The sequence below is a fragment of the Hyla sarda genome, chromosome 2 (assembly GCF_029499605.1).
Source record: "Hyla sarda isolate aHylSar1 chromosome 2, aHylSar1.hap1, whole genome shotgun sequence".
Classification (NCBI taxonomy): domain Eukaryota; kingdom Metazoa; phylum Chordata; class Amphibia; order Anura; family Hylidae; genus Hyla; species Hyla sarda.
Genome location: NC_079190.1, coordinates 423,835,945 through 423,858,048, shown reverse-complemented (window position 1 = coordinate 423,858,048; position 22,104 = coordinate 423,835,945). Strand labels below are relative to the sequence as shown.

The window sequence follows — 22,104 nt, the reverse complement described above, 5'->3', positions numbered from 1 at the left end:
GGACATCCCTGTGTCCTGAAAGATCTTTTCGGGACACAAGGATGTCCCGGTTACCTTTATGTGGCCACTCCCCATCTCCCCCCAGTGCAATAAAAAAAATGTAAATAAACATGTGGTATTGCCACGTGTGGAAATGTCCAAATTATAAAAATAATACCTCTAATTAAACCGCACGGTCAATGGCATATGCACAAAAAAATTCCAAAGTCCATAATAGCGTAATTTTGGTCACTTTTTATATCATGAAAAAGTGAAAAAAAAAGCTATCAAAAAGTCAGATCAATACAAAAACGATAAAACCGATAAAACTTCAGATTACGGCACAAAAAAAGAGCCCTCATAGCGCCCTGAACGCGGAAAAATAAAAAAGTTATAGGGGTCAGAAGATGACAATTTTAAACGTATAAATTTTCTAGTTAGGATTTTTTCCAGAAGTGATACAAAATCAAACCTATATAAGTAGGGCATCATTTTAACCGCATGGACCTACAGAATAAACATAAGGTGTAATTTTTATCGACTAATGTACTGCGTAGAAACGGAAGCCCCCAAAAGTGACAAAATAGTGTTTTTTCTTCAATTTTGTCGTGCAATTATTTTATTCCCCATTTCGCCATAGATTTTTGGGTAAAATGACTGATGTCATTACAAAGTAGAATTGGTGGCACAAAAAATAAGCCACAATATAGATTTTTAGGTGCAAAATTGAAAGAGTTATGATTTTTTAAAGAGGAAAAATTGAAGATGCTAAAACGGAAAAACCCTGAATCCTTAAGGGGTTAAATAAAGGTTTATGCCATTGACCGTGGGAATTCTTATATTTTCATTTATTGGACATTTATTCGGTGATACCAAATATGTTGGTTTATTTGTATTTACTTCTTTTTTGAAAAATGGGGAGTAAGGGGAGTGATTTAAGCTTTTATTAGGGGAGGTTTTTTTTTTACAATTATCGCCTTTAGTTTCCATTTTTTTTGTCCTATAGGGAAGTTTTTCCACATACTGTGACTCCAATTGCTACAAAACTACAAATCCCAGCATGCCCTTTAGCTGTCTGTGTCTGCTGAGGGTTGTAGTTATGCAATAGCTGTCAGATAATTTTTTCTTTGAAAAAGTGTGCCTCCAGCTGTTGCATAACTACAACTCCCAGCATGCCAGCATGCACAGGTAGGGGGGGCAGTTCGACCGGGTGGGGGGCGCCAAAATGGAGCTTCGCTTGTGTAGGCAGAAATCCTTGCACCGGCCCTGCCCGACGTCCACAGGTGGGGGTTGTGCTTACAGCCCAACGCCATGCAGGATGTTTAGCATTTGCCAGAGAACACCAAGATTGGCAAATTCGCCACTGGCACCCTGTGCTCTTCACAGATGAAAGCAGGTTTATACTGAGCACATGTGACAGACATGACAGAGTCTGGAGATGCGTGGAGAACATTCTGCTGCCTGCAACATCCTCCCTCATGACTGGTTGGCAGTGGGTCAGTAATGGTGTGGGGTGGCATTTCTTTGGGGGGCCGCACAGCCCTTCATGTGCTTCCCAGAGGTAGCCTGACTGCCATTAGGTACGGAGATGAGATCCTCAGGCCCCTTGTGAGACCATATGCTGGTGCGGTTGGCCCTGGGTTCCTCCTAATGCAAGACAATGTTAGACCTCATGTGGCTTGAGTGTGTCAGCAGTTCCTGCAAGAGGAAGGCATTGATGCTATGGACTGGCCCGCCTGTTCCCCAGACCTGAATCCGATTGAGCACATCTGGGACATCATGTCTCGCTCCATCCACCAACGACACGTTGCACCACAGACTGTCCAGGAGTTTGCAGATTCTTTAGTCCAGTTCTGGTAGGACATCCCTCAGGAGACTATCAGCCACCTCATCAGGAGCATGCCCAGGCATTGTAGGGAGGTCATACGGGCACGTGGAGGCCACACACACTACTGAGCCTCATTTTGACTTGTTTTAAGGACATTACATCAAAGTTAGATCAGCCTGTAGTGTGGTTTTCCACTTTGATTTTGAGTGTGACTCCACATCCAGACCTCCATGGGTTGATAAATTTGATTTCCATTGATAATTTTTGTGTGATTTTGTTGTCAGCACATTCAACTATATAAAGACGAAAGTATTTCATACGATTAGTTCATTCATTCAGATCTAGTATACCCTTTATTTTTTTGAGCAGTGTATATTGGTAAGTGGCTGTATGTGTGTCTCAAATTCTCCACCAGGAAAGAAGTGAGTATCTATAAGGTACTAATATATATTATGGCAAACGTCTTTTGTTAGTAGATCATAAAGAAACTTTTTGTTGAAAATTTAGATTTTACGTTAAAAATATATAATATAAAATATATATATATATATATATATATATAAAATATATATATATACATACACACACATATATATATACATATATATATATATATGTATATACACACACATCTATGTCAACTTGATAAGAACACCACTTACCTTTCGCTTGTGAACTGGTGAGAAAGTGCTGTTACCCCGGTTCATGCTTACTGCGTGTGTCTGAAATTCCAAACACATTGTAATTATTATAATAGCATTTTCTAGTGAACAATTCACAATGCTTAAAGGGGTTCTCCAACTCTGAAAAGTTATTGTGCATAGATTTTACATGCTGTAAGGCTAGTCACTTACTACTGTAGTGTAGGATCAGAATTTTCCTATTCTGATCCTTATAACTTTCTTATTTTTCCGTATATGGGGCAGTATGAGGGCTCATTTTATGCTCCATCATCTGTAGTGTTTATCAGTACCACTTGCAAATATGAAACTTATTATTTCTTTTTTTCTGGCATGTGATCAAAATCTGCAATAGACATAAGTATTCAGACCCTTTGCTCAGTACCTAGCTGATGCACCTGTGGAAGCCATTTTCAGGTCTCTCCAGGGATGTTTGATTGGGTTCACCTCAGGTCATTGTCTTATTAGAAGGTGTACATTCAGCCCAGTCTGAGGTCCAAAGCACTCTGCATTAGGTTCTCATTAGGAATATCTCCCTGTCTCCCAGATTCCATGAGGGAAGCGCTGATTTTTGTCCTTCCCAAGCCGGGTAAAGACCCTCTGTTGCCCAATTCTTATCGTCCGATTTCTCTTTTAAATGTGGATATAAAGATCCTGGCTCAGATATTGGCTACATGGTGCCGTCTCCTCCATCATTCATCCTGACCAAACAGGTTTTATGTAGGATAGGGCAACTGATGTGAACGTGAAGCCCTTTCAACTCAATATCGCGGCTGTGGGGGAGGCTTTTCCTTCTGGCGTGGTAGTTAGTTTAGATATCTATAAGGCCCTTGACTCGGTGGGGTGGCCCTTCTTATGGGAGGTTCTGGGTGCCTTTGGTTTTGGTCCCCGCTTCTGTGCCTGGGTTCTGTTGTTGTATGACAGTCCCAGGGCCCGGGTTCACACTAACATGGTGTCAACCCACTTTCTCCTGGGTCGCGGGACGAGGCAGGGGTGCCCGCTTTCTCCATTTCTTTTCGCTTTGGCGGAGGAGGCTTTGGCTGCGGCCATCCGTAATGACCCTACTATTTGTGGCATCCCCCGGGGGTCAATTGTAGAGAAGGTTTTACTTTATGCAGATGATACGTTAGTGTATCTGGTGGATGCGGAGGGTTCTCTCCTGTCCTTAATAGCTCTTCTAGACCGGTTTGGGTCGCTCTCATGTTTATGGGTGAACTGGGCTAAGTCCTCATTAATGGCGTTTTCACCTACGATTTTCCTCCCTCCCTCTCTACCGGCTGGGGTATAGTTGGTCTCCCGATTCAGATATCTGGGGGTGGAGGTTACTGCATCTCTGACAAATTATATCTCCCTGAATTTAGATCCGCTATTATGCTCCACCATTGAGCAGTTGAATGACTGGTCTTCACTCCCTCTTTCCCTAGCTGGCAGGATCAATATCTTTAAAATGATTTACCTCCCTAAATTCCTATACCTTTTTCATTTAGCTCTGGTAATTCCCCCTAAGAAATACTTCAGTGTGCTTTGTGGTGCTCTGGGATCCTTCTATTGGCAGGGAAAACCTCCTAAACTAGGTCAGGCTCTTCTCCAGGCTCCAAAGCAACACGGTGGCTTAGCTGCCCCTGATGTGTATAACTATTTTCTTGCCTCCCAACTGGTTTATGCAGCGTGGTGGATAGACCTGGATTTGCTGAACTCTACTAACGCCTTGGTTGGCACACTTATGGGTTCGTATGAAGCTCTCACTAACTCACTATACAGGTACCACTCTCACTCTACCTTTTTTCTCCCCCTTCTGATTATTGCTAAAGTTTGTGGGGGAATGTACATCTGCCTCACCTACATGGGTTACAGGGGGCCGGTTTCTTGGGTTCTCATGGAGTCAAATTTGTGATCCATTTGCTTGCTGAGGATCAAGTTTTCTTATCCTTTGCGGACATGACTGAACGCTATGGCATCCCTGGAAGTGTCTTTTATAGGTATCTTCAGCTACGGCATGCGGTTCAGGTGCAGTTTGGCTCCCTGACATTTACTCTGGCTTTTTCTGAAGTGGAGCTTCTCCTGGGCACTACGGACCTTTTTAAACCTCTTACTCAGTCCTATGCTCTCCTTCAGTCACTTTTTACGGGCCTTTCCTAAATGGGTGGAGGATGTTCCGGATTTATCGGACTGCCATTGGAGAGAGGTAGAGGGTACTTATTACTCTACTGTTGTTAGTAGCTGAGTCATGTTGATCCAATCTAGATACGTCTTGTGGCTGTACTATACTCCTGCTATGCTGAAACGTATTGGCGTTTCTCACTCTGATCTGTGTTTCCGGTGCTCTCTGGATGTTGGTACCTTTATCCATGCTGTCTGGGATGGTCCTGTCATCACCTGGTTTTGGAGGGAGGTCATGGGGTTTTTGGCAGATAATCTGGATTACCCCTTTATACATACCCCTATGGTATGCCTGTTAGGAGTCATCAATGACATTGTTTCTGGTCCTCATAGACGTTTCTTAATTCGCTTTCTGTTAATCTGTCCCCGAAAGCTAGTAGTGTCCTGGAAGGATACCTCCCCTCCCCTCTGTCTAGGTGGCTGAATCTGGAGAACAGATATGTTCCGTTGTATCAGGCTTTGTACATCAGTCGCAAATGCCCTTGGAAGTTTGACATGGTGTGGACCCCCTGGCTACTGCTGGACGTCTCAGCTGACTCTCCAGCTTGATTGCTCTAGTGAATCTCGTACAGTGTGTTCCTGTTTCTTGGGTTGGGGTGGATTGGGGTTACCGGGAGGTGTGCATGTGTGAGTGGATGAGTGTTTGTTTGTACTGGGCTCTCCCTGGTTGGGTCTCTGACGCTTTCATCTCATTGCTAATGACTTGACTGAATGCATATTATCGTCCCCTATGGTGGTGTCATTGGGCTTTGAGACCCTAAGGGGTGTGTTTTTGCTGTATAGCTTGTTGGTTGTTTGTTATTTAACATGGACAAAAAAAAAAAAAAAAAATACTTTAAAAAAAAAGGAATATCTCCCTGTGCCTTGTTTGCTCCAGACATGATGCTTAGAATTGAGGCCAGAAAGTTCAATCTATGTTTCATCTGATCAAACAACATTGTTTCTACCAGTCATTTCAAGGCTTTTTTGCAAAGTTTAGGTGGGCTTTTATGTGTCTTTTACGAAGACTCGGTTTATTTTTGACCACTCTGCAGTGATGGGTGACCTTTTGGAAGTTTCTCCCATCTGCACACAGGATCGGCCACAGTGACCATTGGGTTATTTTTCATGTCTCTTACCAAGGCCCTTCTCCACCAATTACTTAGTTAGGTGGGTCAGCCAGCTCTAAGAAGAGTCCTGGTAGTCCCAACCTCCTTTCACATATGAATTATTGAGGCCACTGTGATTTTGCAGCAGAATTTTTTGTACCCTTCTCCATACCTGTCCCTCTAAACAATCCTGTCTCTGAGCTCTACAGTTAGTTCTTTTCACTTATGGTTCGGTTTTTGCAGAACTGTAAGGCCTTATATAGCCTTATATAGCCAGGGCTTGTGTCTTTCCAAATCGTGTCCAATCACCTAAATTTACCACAGGTCACTCATATCAAAGCGTAGAAACATCTCAGAGATTATCAATGCAGAATTTTCATTTTTCATCTTTTTTTCAATATGCCAAAATGTCATTATATATATATTATATCATCATATATTCAGTATATATATATATATATATATATATATATATATATATATATCATACTGAACTCAATAACAACACAGTATGCATTAAGGTCCTAAGTGCCCTCTAGTGTTGCCTCCCTGAATTTTATCATTTATGTACCCTCAATTTATTTAGAGCTCTAGATCACAAACATAAGGCTACAATAACCACATTACGGTATTATTAAGAACAAATTTTCTTTCTATTTACATTTTTTTTTTTTTATTGCATTTAAAGCGCAACTGTCATGAAATTTTAGGGTAATAACCTGCACACAGCCTTTGCACTGTGTGCAGGTGTTGTGTACAGCAATTATTTTACTTTATATATGCAGGCTTTGCTGACGCTAAAAAGTGCTTTTAATCAAAGCCACTGACGGTCGGATGGGCGTGGTGCGAGGTACGCGATGCCCCGCCGCCACCACGCCCACCAATACGCCCACTTTGTATCTCAGTGCTGGGACCGCTGTGTGATTGACACACAGGTCCCAGCGCATGCGCCATTCAACTAATGTAATGTGCGCGCCGCTGCGTGTCATCCAGCTCCCGCTCGCTCCCGCCGCCGTCGTTCTCCTCAATGCGCCTGCGCAGGGCTAGGTACAGAGAGCGCGCTTCCTCTCTGCTCCCAGTATCCTGGACTATACTGATTGCCCACGCTCGTCTCCACCCGTCAGAAGAAAGAAGATAACAGGCACTTACAGTATAATAACCTGCAAAAAAAAGGTGCATGTATGAAGTTTTTTTTTTTGTTGATCAATTTGTACATGTACTAAATAAAGAATACAGGTTTTCTCCTTCTATTGTAGGTACCGGCCCCTTCATAAACTAACACACACATATATATATATATATATATATATATATATATTTATTTATTTATTTATATATCAGTGTTTATCTGCCAGGATGCCTGCAGCTGTTGCAAAACTACAACTCCCAACATGCCCAGAAAGCCGATGGTTGTCCGGGAATGCTGGGACTTATGTGTGTATGTTTATATAATAACTGATTATCAATCCATAGAAAAATTAGGTCTCCCAGTGGAATATCAAAAATTCCATAAAAATTGCGCCAACAGTTCACACATTTGTGTTAAAGCCATACTGACAAAGTCCAATAAGCCACAGTTTCCTCTGTATTGGATACATTGATTATATCATAGTTCTCATTTCATATTGCAGTCGTGTGCAAGATCACCAATGTCAGTCCTTATACACACTTAGGTTGTTGTCCATCTGCGTTAAATGAACATCCAATCCAATCAATGTTAGTGAAACAGGGATTATTGTGAATAACACATCTTATCCTAAGCAGAACAGTCCATAAGTTGCAAGCACTAGTAGATAATTTAATAAATGAGATCTTCGGTGACCACAGCAATCATGAATAAGATATTTCAGCAGATTAACAAATACAATTCCATATCCACCGCAGTAACGTGGAGTATATATTCATTAGTCAACGATATCCAGTATTTTTCAAACACCTTCACATTCTCCAGTACGCACCTCCAGATGTATATTACTTATAACTCTTGACAGTAGCAATTCTTAATCAGCAGTCATAGTATTCCAACACATCGAGTCTTACTGACTCCAATCTACCGCATTAATTATCTGCTGCCCATATATGTAAGTATATTTCATACCGCACATTCTTTAAACCATCCTTTATGCATTTTTAGAAGTTATTCCATTATTGCAAATGTAGGTTCATATAGTGCAGTTATTATACCAAGATGGTGCATTTACAGGAATATGATTGGGCTTCCATTCAAATAAGTCTTGCCTAGGACTTACAGACTACTATATTAGCAACAGCCACTTAATCTTCACGCATAGTTAACTTTCTATATCATAGCCATATTAGTCATGCTATATATCTTATCTTGGCTAAGTGCTTATGAAGAGATCATAATCTGCATTAAGTCCTCCCATCTCCACAGTGCTTGTTATTAGATATGCTGTGGTCACACTTAGCTTTGTAGTTCCTCAATGCGATGATCTGCGGCTGTGCTGTATTCTGTTCGCGGCTCCACCACTTTAACGCATCAAAGAATTCAGGGTCCAACGCGTTTCTTTCAGCCATAAATCGTCAGGGACCTATTGTAGCTTGGTCTCCATAAATATACAGCAGTGCTACTGCACTATTCGTGCGGCACTGATGACGGCCACGGAGGATTTGGAATTGTATTTGTTAATCTGCTGAAATATCTTATTCATGATTGCTGTGGTCACCGGAGATCTAATTTATTAAATTATCTACTAGTGCTTGCAACTTATGGACTGTTCTGCTTAGGATAAGATGTGTTATTCACAATAATCCCTGTTTCACTAACATTGATTGGATTGGATGTTCATTTAACGCAGATGGACAACAACCTAAGTGTGTATAAGGACTGACATTGGTGATCTTGCACACGACTGCAATATGAAATGAGAACTATGATATAATCAATGTATCCAATACAGAGGAAACTGTGGCTAACACTACAAAAAAAAACTACAAGTCCCAGCATGCCTGGACAACCATAGCCTTTCTGGGCATGCTGGGAGTTGTAGTTTTGCAACAGCTGTAGGCACCCCGGTAGAAAAACACTGATATATATATATATTTGTGTGTGTGTGTGTGTATATATATATATATATATATATATATATATATATATATATATGTGCATGTAGAGACAGTACTTAGAAAAATATCCGCACTCACCCAGAAGCTAAAGACACCAGGCTCCAACGAGAATGTGGCCAGAAGACCGGGGACACTGGACGCTGAAAGGGCGCTCAGAGGTAAGGCGATTACCGATTATTTTGAGCTAGATGCGCTTCATCCGGCCTGATCGAGGCCGGATGAAGCGCATCTAGCGTGAAATAAACACCACCTGTACACCCCTCCCCCTTTCTCACAGGTGGTGTTTTAAATTGTATATGGATCCAGCATGTCACCCAGTCAGAGGCTATATGCCCAGCAGAGGTGAGTTGGTATCTGAGCGTTAGTCTCAGAATTTGTGCTAAGGTCCCATCCTAAATGAGGCCACCTCCCCGTGGTGGATGGGGGACACGTTTTGATCAAAAAGTGCGCTAAGAGCCTACATTTTTTGACCAATGTGTGCTGCTGCAATCCTCTTTTTTATATAATATATATATATATATATACATATACACACACACATACATATATATATATATATATATATATATATATATATATATATATATATGTGTTAGTTTATGAAGGGGCCGGTACCTACAATAAAGGGAGAAAACCTGTATTCTTTATTTAGTACATGTACAAATTGATCAACAAAAAAAAAAACTTTATTCATACATGCACCTTTTTTTTGCAGGTTATTATACTGTAAGTGCCCGTTATCTTCTTTCTTCTGTCGGGTGGAGACGAGCGTGGGCAATCAGTATAGTCCAGGATACTGGGAGCAGAGAGGAAGAGCGCTCTCTGCACCTAGCCCTGCGCAGGCGCATTGAGAACGACGGCGGCGGGAGCGAGCGGGAGCTGGATGACACGCAGCGGCGCGCACATTACATTAGTTGAATGGCGCATGCGCTGGGACCTGTGTGTCAATCACACAGCGGTCCCAGCACTGAGATACAAAGTGGGCGTGGTGGTGGCGGCGAGGCATCGCGTACCTCGTACCTCGCACCACGCCTATTCGACCGTCAGTGGCTTTGATTAAAAGCACTTTTTAGCGTCACCAAAGCCTGCATATATAAGGTAAAATAATTGCTGTACACAACACCTGCACACAGTACAAAGGCTTATTACCCTAAAATTTCATGACAGTTGCGCTTTTAAGAGTGGGCATTCCCTTTAAAGGTCAAGTGCCATCTACCCATGCAAATGGTTAAAGGGGCATTCCAGGCAAAACCTTTTTTTATATATGTATATATATATATATATATCTCAACTGGCTCCGGAAAGTTAAACAGATTTGTAAATTACTTCTATTAAAAAATCTTAATCCTTCCAATAGTTATTAGCTTCTGAAGTTTTCTGTCTAACTGCTCAATGATGATGTCACGTCCCGGGAGCTGTGCATGATGGGAGAATATCCCCATAGGAACTGCACAGCTCCCGAGACGTGAGTCATCACAGAGCAGTTAGACAGAAAACAACAACTCAACTTCAGAAGCTAATAACTATTGGAAGGATTAAGATTTTTTAATAGAAGTCATTTACAAATCTGTTTAACTTTCCGGAGCCAGTTGATATATAAAAAAAAAGTTTTGGCCTGGAATACCCCTTTAAATACATAAACCACATCTAATCTTTGATTATTATTTCATTAAATCTTCATAAATAATATACCATGTTCAAAATATCGGTGGTGCCCCCAAAACTTTGCTGGCTCACAGTTTCAGATTCATCGTCCGCAGAAAAGCTTTGCACCAAGTCATGCCTTTGTTTTTTGTCTACAAAATAAGTATATTGATAGACAAGGTCAATACAAGATATGAAGCCAAAGCAAACTGATCAAATAAAAAGATGAAATGGTAATATATAATTTTAACATGCTTAAACTGAGGTCTCGAGAACCATGCTATATTTTGGTTTGCTTCATTTTTACATAAAAATAAATAGGTCATGTTACACTAAGACATTTACTTGAAAGCTTTGTACCTGAGGAGGAACATTTTAAAAGGGTTATCCAACATAAGGTGACTTTAGTACTTACCTGCTGGACAATAATGGATATGCTTAGGAAGATCAGTGCTTGTCTTGGGGCTAAATTGCAGTGTTGGGAGATTACCATAACACTGCTGCTTTCTTTTTGGTGAAATGGCCACTTCCTTTCCACCACAAGCCTGAGGATCCCTTGTTTGTAAGTGTGAAGTCACTTTTCTCCCTCCCATACATCAGTCACCCCACCCATTGCAGCACAGCTAGGCTCCCTTCCATGCATGCTTAGCTTGAAACTACAATTCCCTGCAACCTTGTGGAGAATGATCTCCCAGCCGCCCAGCAGCTGCTCCACCCATTGAAGCACTGCCATGCTCCCTTTTAAAACCTGACTCATGATGTAATGTCTTGGGAAAAGGCCAAAATAACACTCATTTTGTATGCTGCCAAAATGAACATGGAGGCAAAGGTCACAAATGAAATGGGAGATTAGACATCAAACACAGATACAGAAACTATATTATAAACTACACTGACTTTACAGCATCTGCAACACAGTCAAACAAATAAAAATCCCAGAATACCCTTTAAACTGTAAATGATTTTAATGTAATCTACACTCTTCTAAACACACTAGAAAATGAAGACCATCCTTTAAGAATGCTGATGAAATATCTGTCCTATAGAGTATATACTATGGTTCAGGGAAGCCTTAAGAAGATTTATGGTGTTAATTCAAGTGAATAATTCAACATGCACTATGAAAATGGATGGTAGGTTAAATAATAAAGATTTTCATTAATTTAGGTTACATTATAAATGGTCTGTGTTATACAGCACATCCAAATAAAGTCAAGTATTTTACAATTATACTGCTTTTACCTGGTTGTGAGGCTGTTGCCGAGTCATGGGCACTTGATTCACTACTGACTTGTCTTACTTTTAGAAGGTTTGGTGGAACAGTCCTGCTTGGAACAGGTAATGAAGATTCCAATAAATTATTTTTCAATGGTGGCAGGGTGCGGGTCAATTCACGTATCTGTTCAGGTGAATATTTCTTAAAGAAAGAGAAACAATTTACAAGTGTGCTTTATTTATGATAAAAGAAAAGTAATTTAAACACAATCTTTTACACTAAACCCCAACCTATGGACAACTGTGATAAAGCTGAACTTTTGATTCCTAAATGGAGAGTCTTGCAATGAGTATATAAATAGGCTGTATGCTCCAAATGGCTAGGCAGAACACTTTACAGTGTGACAAAACAACTCCACTGTTCCATCACTAAAATTACTTTCTCAAATCATTACATGGCTACATATGGCCATACATATACAATATGGCTGATTCTTCCCAGAATGCAGATTTCAGGCAGAGATTGGGGGCATAAGCCAACTCTAAAGGAGTCTGACAGCAACTTTCTTCCCTTCTTCCCTTTAAGAGCATATGCATGCTCAGTCATGCATATAAATGGATGGATCTCTTGCTCTGCCGGAGAGTGGCATGTCTAAAGTGGTTTTTAAAGACGGTAACACTTTAACACACCACAACCGTACCTACATGTCATGTTGGTGTTAAGGATGTATGGAGCAGGCTCAGGAGGTTATGCCTGTACTAGCAAATTATTTAATAGGTCAATACAATGCAACAGCATTGCCCTGATCTGTATAAGCAATTGAAAGATTGCTCATACAATTCCCCTAGGATGACTAAAAAAGTGAAGAGAAAAAAGGTTAAAAAAAAATTAAGTAAAACACTTCCAAAATAAAATGTGTTATTGAGCCAAACTAATAAATATACCATTATTAAGTCCACGCGGTGAAAACAGAAAAAAAAAAAAACAAATGCTAGAATAGTGGGGTGTTTTTGCTCATAAAAAATGGAATAAAAAGCAATCAATTTTTTTTTTTAGCTTTGCTAAATTGGTAACAATAAAAGCTACAGATCAGGCCACAAAAAATAGCACCAACAAAGCTCTGAAGATGGAAAACTATTAAAACATAAGTGGGCAGAAACTGGCAACTTAAAGGGGTTCTCCGGTGCTTACACATCTTATCCCCTATCCTTTGGATGCCTGATCGCGGGAGTCCCGTGATCATGCACGCGGCACCCCGTTTGTAATCAGTCCCCGGAGCGTGTTCGCTCCGGGTCTGATTACGGGCGACTACAGGGCCGGCGGCGTGTGACGTCTCGCCTCCGCCCCCGTGTGACGTCACGCTCCGCCCCTCAATGCAAGCCTACGAGAGGGGGCGTGATAGCTATCCCGTAGGCTTGCATTGAGGGGCGGAGCGTGACGTCACACGCCGCCGGCCCTGTTGTCGCCCCTTAATCAGACCCGGAGTGAACACGCTCCGGAGACTGATTACAAACAGGGTGCCGCGTGCATGATCACGGGCGTCCCCAGCTGCGGGACTCCCACGATCAGGCATCTTATCCCCTATCGTTTTGGATAGGGGATAAGATGTGTAAGCACCGGAGAACCCCTTTAAAGCATTTTTAAGTGTTTTTTAACTAGTTAAACATAGCCAACACTATAAATTGGACAATACTGTAACCATGCTGGCCTACAGAATACAGATGATTTTATCCATCTGCCTGAAACCAAGAGTCTTGTTTTGCCCATAACAACCAATCACAGCTCAGCTTTCATATCTTATAGGAATTATCAAGCAGAAGGGGAGGGGATGTTCTTACCTCCAGGTCTCCTGCTGTGCCTCCTGTGTTCTGCTCCAGTCCCTGGCTGAGGTCCTCTTTCTGTCGGAAAGTCTGTCGGCCTAGGTGATGTCGGGGTCCAGAATGTCACATTGCTCCTCAGTCAATTACTGGATGCAGCAATGTCCCACCTAGGTGGCAGTGTAACACTATGGGCCCCGACATCCCTCCAGGTCCAAGCATCAAGATTTCTGACATGAATAGGATTACAGCTGGGGACCGGAGCAGGACACCTGAGGAAACGCTGGAGGTAAGTAAGGTTTATTTTTTATATGCTTTTAAGTGGGCAATGTTCTAACCCCCCCCATCCCACTGGATAACCCTTTTAACAAACTCAGGTAATATGACAGCTGAGTTTTTGTTTCAATGTAGGAAAGCACAGGCCAGTGCAAAAAAGAATCAATGTCAGGCGCTTCCTCGCAGTAAATAAGGCACCAAAGGTGAATAAATATTCCTGTTTATTAGCAACGCGTTTCAAATCCGTACAGGATTTTTCGACAGGCAAATCAGGCTTATTTTGGTTTTGGTTTCAGGCTGATTGATAAATCTGGGCCAATATCACAGTTTAACTACACAGTGGTTATGAAGTATATAAGGTGTTAGAGATGAGCGAACTTCCAGTAATTCGATTCGTCATGAACTTTATTACAAAGTACAATTGGTCCTGCAAAAATAGGCCCTCTTATGGTTCTCTAAAAGAAAATAAGAGACTTGTGGCTCTTAAAATGCTAGGAGGAAAATCGTAAATGAACAATGTTAACAAAATGGACAATGGCACAATAATACATAGTTTTCTGATGACAGCAGATCTGTTTGCTGTTAATTTTGGGGGTATCCATTGTTTAAATACAGAATCGCACAGTGCACTGTATCCCACCTGTGTATCACATGACCAAGACTAATTTTACGCCTGAAACAAAAAATATCCTCATTTACTGACTGCAAACAGAGATCCTGAATATGGTAAGCCATTTCTATACAAAATGTATTACAACTACATAGTTACACAAAGATTCCACTTAATTTGCTCAACCTTTAAAGGAGTACTCTGGAGGGAAAGAAAAAAAAATCAAATCAACTGGTTCCAGAAAGTTAAACAGATTTGTAAATTATTTTGATTTAAAAATCTTATCAGCTGCTGTATACTACAGAGGAAATAGTCTGACCACATTGCCCTCTCCTGACACCTCTGTCCATGTCAACGACTGTCCAGAGCAGTAGAGGATTGCTATAGGGATTTGCTTCTGCTCTGAACAGTTCCTGACATGGACATAGGTGTCAGTAGAGAGCACTGTTGTCAGACAGAAAATACATTAAAAAAAGAAAAAAAACTTCCTCTGGAACAAACAGCAGCTGATAAGTGCTGGAAGGATTAAGATTTTTTAATAGAAGTAATTAACAAATCTGTTTAAGAGCCAGCTGATATGAAATTATTTTTTTCCACCAGAGTACCCCTTTGAACATCTTCTCTTCATAGCCATAGTCTACATTGTTATATAATTTTATTCAGGGATTTATTATAGTACTATAATTTTATAGGACTTATACAAGGCAAAAATAAATATCTGAATAGAAGACTACATACTTTCTCCCTCCGCCTTACACGTGCAGACGGAGATCTCTGTAGTGTCGTCGATCTTTCTCCCTCCCCATTGACCATTAAGTAGTTCTCTTTTAGCTCTTCACAGATGACCAGTTCAGATTCTTTAGGTCTGGGTATAGCAAACACCAGCATGTGACAGCCACCGCAGGCAACCTGGAAGAAGATATGTAGATATTATACAACAACCAGGAAAACAATTCATGTGTTTATAAATATTAGATCAATATCCAACAAGAAAGGCAACCACATGAGAATGTTCAGTGTATGTAAATCAATAAGCCTGAACAAACAGACTGCTTCCTTAAAGTAGTTATGTATAATGTATACAATACAAAGGGAGATGACATCAATATTTCTTAGATAACAGATCATCACCAGCTTCTTGCCAACTATCTACAGCCTGCTGGAAATGCCATTTCTGCTCAGCTCTCCCAACGCTTTCTATTTATTATTACAGACTGGACTTGTAGTCCAACACTTTCTATTGCATGAAACCATAAAAACAAAGACAGATAGAGAATAAGACTAACTCTGAATCCTCATAATTCAACCTAATACATGATATTTCTGTTATCAGTGTCTATTAGGAACACACAAATGTAAAGATAAATGTAACATTCCATTAGTGATGCCAATATACATTAACCCCTTAAGGACCGGGGTTTTTTCCGTTTTTGCATTTTCGTTTTTTTGCTCCTTGCCTTTAAAAAATCATAACTCTTTCAATTTTGCACCTAAAAATCCATTTGATTGCTTATTTTTTGCGCCACCAATTCTACTTTGTAATGACATCAGTCATTTTGCCCAAAAATCTACGGTGAAACGGAAAAAAAAATCATTGTGCGACAAAATTGAAAAAAAAAACGCAGTTTTGTAACTTTTGGGGGCTTCCGTTTCTACGCTGTACATTTTTCGGTAAAAATGACACCTTATCTTTATTCTGTAGTTCCATACGATTAAAATGATACCCTACTTATATAGATGATTTTGTCGGACTTCTGGAAAAAAATCATAACTACATGCAGGAAAATTAATATGTTTAAAATTGTCATCTTCTGACCCCTATAACTTTTTTATTTTTCCGTGTATGGGGCGGTATGAGGGCTAATTTTTTGCGCTGTGATCTGAAGTTTTTAACGGTACCATTTTTGCATCGATAGGACTTATTGATCGCTTTTTATTCATTTTTAAATGATATAAAAAGTGACCAAAAATGCACTATTTTGGACTTTGGAATTTTTTTGTGCGCACGCCATTGACCGAGCGGTTTAATTAATGATATATTTTTATAATTTGGACATTTCCGCACGCGGCGATACCATATATGTTTATTTTTATTTACACTGTGCTTTTTTTTTTTTATTGGAAAAGGGGGGTGATTCAAACTTTTAATAGGGGAGGAGTTAAATGATCTTTATTCACTTTTTTTTTGCAGTGTTATAGGTCCCATAGGGACCTATCACACTGCACACACTGATCTCCTATGCTGATCACTGGTTTCTCATAAGAAACCAGTGATCAACGATTCTGCCGCATGACTGCTCATGCCTGGATCTCAGGCACTGAGCAGTCATTCGGCGATCGGACAGCGAGGAGGCAGGTAGGGGCCCTCCCGCTGTCCTGTCTGCTGTTCGGGATGCCGCAATTAGCCGCGGCTATCCCGAACAGCCCGACTGAGCTAGCCGGCAACTTTCACTTTCGCTTTAGCGCGCGGCTAAAGGGTTAATAGCGCGCGGTGATGCGATCGGCGATGCGCGCTATTAGATGCGTGTCCCGGCTTCACTATGACGCCGGGCCCGCCGTGATATGACGCGGGGTTACTGTGTAACCCTGCGTTATATCATGAGAGCAGGACCAAGGACGTACCGGTACGTCCTTGGTCCTTAAGGGGTTAAAGGAGTACTACGCCTCTAGACATCTTATCCCCTATCCAAAGGATAGGGGATAAGATGTCTAATCATGGGGGTCCTGCCACTGGGAATCCCAGTGATCTCAGCTGCAGCACCCCAAACATCCGATGCACAGAGTGAAATTCGCTCCGTGGCAGATGACTGGCGATGTGGAGGCTCGTGACATCACGGTCACCTCCCGCTTGTGACGTCACGGCCATGCCCCCTCAAAGCAAGTCTATGGGAGGGGCGTGGTGGCTGCCACGCCCCTCCCATAGACTTGCATTTAGGGGGCGGGGCCATTACCTCACGAGCGGGGCATGGCCGTGACCTCACGAGCGTGGCCGTGACCTCACTTGCCTCCAACACTGAACCCAACGCTCTAAACGAACGTTGGGTGCGGCACGGTGCGATCAGACATCTTTGGATAAGATGAGGTGTCTAGGGGCAGAGTACCCCCTTTAAGGCAGGTCACAATAACAGCTGTCGTCCTGTATAATTCTGGTGGCTGGTTATAACGGAATAATGTGTACAGTACTGAGCCCCAGTGTACAACAAAGTTATGGTGGAGCTGGAGAGGGTTCAAAGATGGGAAACTAGAGTAATGCGGGAAATAAGAGGACTACAGTACCCAGAAAGCTTATCAGAAGTAGGGTTAATTTAATCTTTTTAGAAGACGGTTAAGAAGTGACCTAATAACTATTAGTGATGAGCGGCAGGGGCCATATTTGAATTTGCGATATTTCGCAAATATATCGATGAATATTCGTCTTATGTTCACGAAACATATATATGGATGAATATATGGATGAATATTCGTCCTATGTTCTTCTCTTTTTTTTTTCATGCGAAATTTCGTAATGAAATTCGCATAGTGCGCATGCCCAATTATATCTTTCACCTAAAAAAAAGAGGGGATAGATCAGTGTCCAGTCTGAAAGTGCTGATATTCGCATAATCATTTGCATAAATATTTGCATAAAATCACATAAAAAAATGAATATTCCTCATTACGAATATATATCACTATATTCTCAATATTCGCAAAATCGCAAAGTGCCGATATTCGCGGTAAAAATGTACATTTCCAATATTTGCGCTCAACACTAATAACTATGTATAAATATATCGGGCAATACAGAGATCTCTCCCATGATCTATTTATACCCAGGACTGTATCTATAACAGGGGGGCATCCTCTACATCTGTGGTAGAGCATTGCTTTCCCACAGCTCTCTTACAGCACTCCTGCCAGTTCTCCACCCAGAACTGTTAAGAACATCTCATTTCACAGCAGACTAATACACAATCAATGAGGATGCAGCATTAGCTATTCATTCCCTGCCTGCTCCTCTGCCTGTGGCATTGTTTAGCACAAGGTGGCAAGCTGTAAACAAATTTCATTCTTTCCTTTATGACCCAAAAACAACAACAAAAAAAATATATATATATATTTTGTCTGAAAGTGTTACTTAATTACAATTTTCTTTAACCTATGGTGTTTTTTAAATGGTTATAATACCTGCTCTTAATCTTTAGAAGCTGGATCAGCAATCCAAGCTCTGCAGAAGCTGGACAGTAACAGGGAAGCTGGAGGATTAAGCCTGAGGGATGCAAGAACTCATCTGGCTTCATGTCACATAGTCGCCCACAGCCTTTGTGAGGTCTAGTTAGGGCCAGGAGCCTGCATCCACTGTGTTGTCTAATCATGGGCCTAGGCAGGGTCAAGAGCTTGCGTTGCAAGAATCTTGCCCCTCGGAGAAGGACCTTCAGAGTAGCTCATTTCCAGAAGGAAATACATTTTTAGCAAAAGTCCTTTTCCTTCTGGAAATGATATAACTATGCATATTCATTTCACATGGAGCATTGCATGGTTTGCAAGACTAGATACACTCCTTTGGTGGTCAAGACGACAAACTACTCCCCTAGTCCCAGCATTGAAAGCCTCTTACCAGCCAGCACCCTGCTCTGTACTAAAGACAGAACAGGAGCCACAGCACTTCAAGTAGGTAACTTTATTTTTGACCATGATGCAACGCGTTTCGCTGTGCATGCGCAGCGAAACGCGGTGCATCCTGGTCAAAAATAAAGTTACCTACTTGAAGTGCTGTGACTCCTGTTCCCACTATCCCAGTCAGCACCAAGTGTATTCCTGTGACTTCTTGATCCATTTTTGATCCACTACATCAGGAAGGCTGCAGACGGGACATCGTGCAATAGTACACGCTATCCATTGGTGTACGCAGGTACACAACCTGTGGAGGTAAGCGGCTGCTCACCCCTCCCCGGCTCATCATTGTACTAGTAATACTCCACTATTGAGCGCCTTTGCTTTTCTCTCTGTACTAATGAGGGGAAAGAAAGGGTTGTCAATATCAGATCAGTGGAGTTCCAACTTTTGGCACCCCAACCTAGGGATTAGGGGGAGATGATGTTGCAGTGAGGACAGAAGCCTCTACTTTTTGTTATCAGAAACCTTTTATAGTGTATATGCCTAGTACTGTATGATAGTATGCCTAGTACTTGCGTGTTATTCACAAGTTCTGTTTGCCCAAGCCTGGACTTAAGCCATTTAACCAATTAAAATATGTCATCAGTGCAAACTGCACATACCTAATGGAGCAAAAGGGAAGCATTGTCGCAAGCTACTGACAAAATCATAACCTGATTAAAAAAAAATACACAAAAATGCAATTTATTTAACAAAAACAACCTTAAAATCTGATCTCTGACTCAGTACATGATTACATACCCTGGAGACATGAATCTGGAAATTATGTGCACAGATGGATCCACAGATGGATTTTATCTCTGGACAACAACCAAGAAACACAATCCAGAGGACGTCTAATGTTTAATATGCTGTCCTCAAGTACATAAGTTAGAAGTGTATTAAAAACACATACAGTAAATTCAGATTTATGAATATAGAAGCAATATCAAGATATTTGCTACATTCTACAAATCTGGACAGCGCGATTAAGGTTTAATAAAGGGCCGACTTAAAGGAAAACTCCGGTGGAAACCTTTTTATTTTTTATGAACTGGTGCCAGAAAGTTAAACAGATTTTTAAATTACTTCTATTAAAAAATCTTTATCCTTCCAGTACTTTTTAGCAGCTGTATGCTACAGAGGAAATTCTTTGCTTTTTGAATTTCTTTTTTGTCTTGTCCACATTGCTCTCTGCTGACACCTCTGTCCGTGTCAGGAACTGTCCAGAGCCGCATAGGTTTGCTATGGGGATTTTCTCCTGCTCTGGACAGTTCCTGATACGGGCATCAGGTGTCAGCAGAGAGCACTGTGGACAAGACAAAAAAGAAATTCAAAAAGCAAAGAATTTTCTCTGTAGCACACAGCTGCTAAAAAGTACTGGAAGGATAAAGATTTTTTAATAGAAGTAATTTACAAATCTGTTTAACTTTCTGGCACCAGTTGATTTAAAAAAAAAATATGTTTTCCACCGGAGTACCCCTTTAAGATATATCCTTTAATAAAAGAAAAATATAAATAGGATAGTCCTTAAAAAAATAGTGTCTCCAAGCCTATCAGCTCATGAATGGCCGCTCTGGGCCTTAGCAGTTCTCTGCCTGGCTTTTGGAGAAAAGAGGTCCTAATAGAGTACATAGACAGGGGAGGTCTTGATAAGACTATAAATGTTCCGTACTAATGTGCTGGGTCCTCTCCATTGTGAGCTCATCTTTGAAACACATCTCCAGTCTAGCAAATAAAGGGTCCTGAACATGATGTAACCTGCAACACCTATGTATGCCGCAAGATGGCATTTAAAAGGGTTTTCTAGGCATCCCGCCTCATTACAGGGAGCATGGGGGTAGATCCTGCCTCATTACAGGGAACAAGGGGGAAGAATCTGCCTCATTACAGGGAGAATGGGGAAAGATCTCGCCTCATTACAGGGAGAATGGGGAAGATTCTGCCTCATTACAGGAAGCTCAGGGGAAGATCCAGCCTCATTACAGAGAGCATGGGGGAAGATGCCGGCTAATTACAGGGAGAATAAGGCAAGATCCCGCCTCATTACAGGGAGTATGGGGGAAGATCCCGCCTCATTACAGAGAGTATTGGGGGGAGATCCCGCCTAATCACAGAGAGCATGGGGGCAGATGCCGGCTGATTACAGGGAGAATAAGGCAAGATCTCGTCTCATAACAGAGAGTATGGGGGAAGATCCTGCCTCATTACAGGGAGCATGGGGGAAGATACCGCCTCATTACAGAGAGCATGGGGGAAGATCCTGCCTCATTACAGAGAGTATGGGGGAAGATCCCGCCTCATTACAGAGAGTATTGGGGGGGGGGGGGGGGAATCCTGCCTCATTACAGAGAGTATGGGGGAAGATCCCGCCTAATTACAGAGAGCATGGGGGAAGATGCCGGCTAATTACAGGGAGAATAAGGCAAGATCCCGCCTCATTACAGAGAGTATGGGGGAAGATCCTGCCTCATTACAGAGAGTATGGGGGGGGGAAGATCCTGCCTCATTACAGAGAGTATGGGGGGGGAAGATCCTGCCTCATTACAGGAAGCATGAGGGGGAAGATCCTGCCTCATTACAGGGAGCATGGGGGAAGACCCTGCCTCATTACAGGAAGAATGGGGGGGAAGACCCTGCCTCATTACAGGAAGCCTGGGGGGGAAGACCCTGCCTCATTACAGGAAGCATGGGGGGGGGGGGGAAGATCCTGCCTCATTACAGGGAGCATGGGGGAAGATCCTGCCTCATTACAGAGAGTATGGGGGAAGATCCTGCCTCATTACAGGGAGCATGGAGGAAGATCCCGCCTCATTACAGAGAGCATGGAGGAAAATCCTGCCTCATTACAGGGAGAATAAGGGAAGATTCCGCCTCAATACAGGGATCATGGGGGAACATCCTGCCTTTCTGAGCCTTCAGTAGCTGGCAGCCAGTACATTGAAAAACTGATTTCTCAATCAAGCAAAGTGCATAACTGAGAGCAGGGGTATGTATGCTCTCCCCTTCCGACTGCCTATTTAGGGCTGTTAGTCCTACACCATATCAGTATATTAGAAACCTACAGCAGACAAGATATGCTTA

At 41.7% G+C, this 22,104-nt stretch overlaps 1 protein-coding gene across 2 annotated transcripts in view; it reads right to left on the bottom strand.

Annotated features, from left to right (window-relative positions):
• Window positions 1-22,104, bottom strand: part of RPGR (retinitis pigmentosa GTPase regulator) — a 109,264-nt gene that overhangs the window by 23,729 nt on the left and 63,431 nt on the right. For both annotated transcript variants that reach the window (XM_056558916.1, XM_056558917.1), the window contains exons 10-13: window positions 15,124-15,294; window positions 11,709-11,883; window positions 10,515-10,618; window positions 2,470-2,529 (exon numbers count right to left, since the gene is read on the bottom strand). In XM_056558916.1, the coding sequence (XP_056414891.1) occupies window positions 2,470-2,529; window positions 10,515-10,618; window positions 11,709-11,883; window positions 15,124-15,294 (510 nt within the window). The remainder of the gene's footprint in view (window positions 1-2,469; window positions 2,530-10,514; window positions 10,619-11,708; window positions 11,884-15,123; window positions 15,295-22,104) is intronic.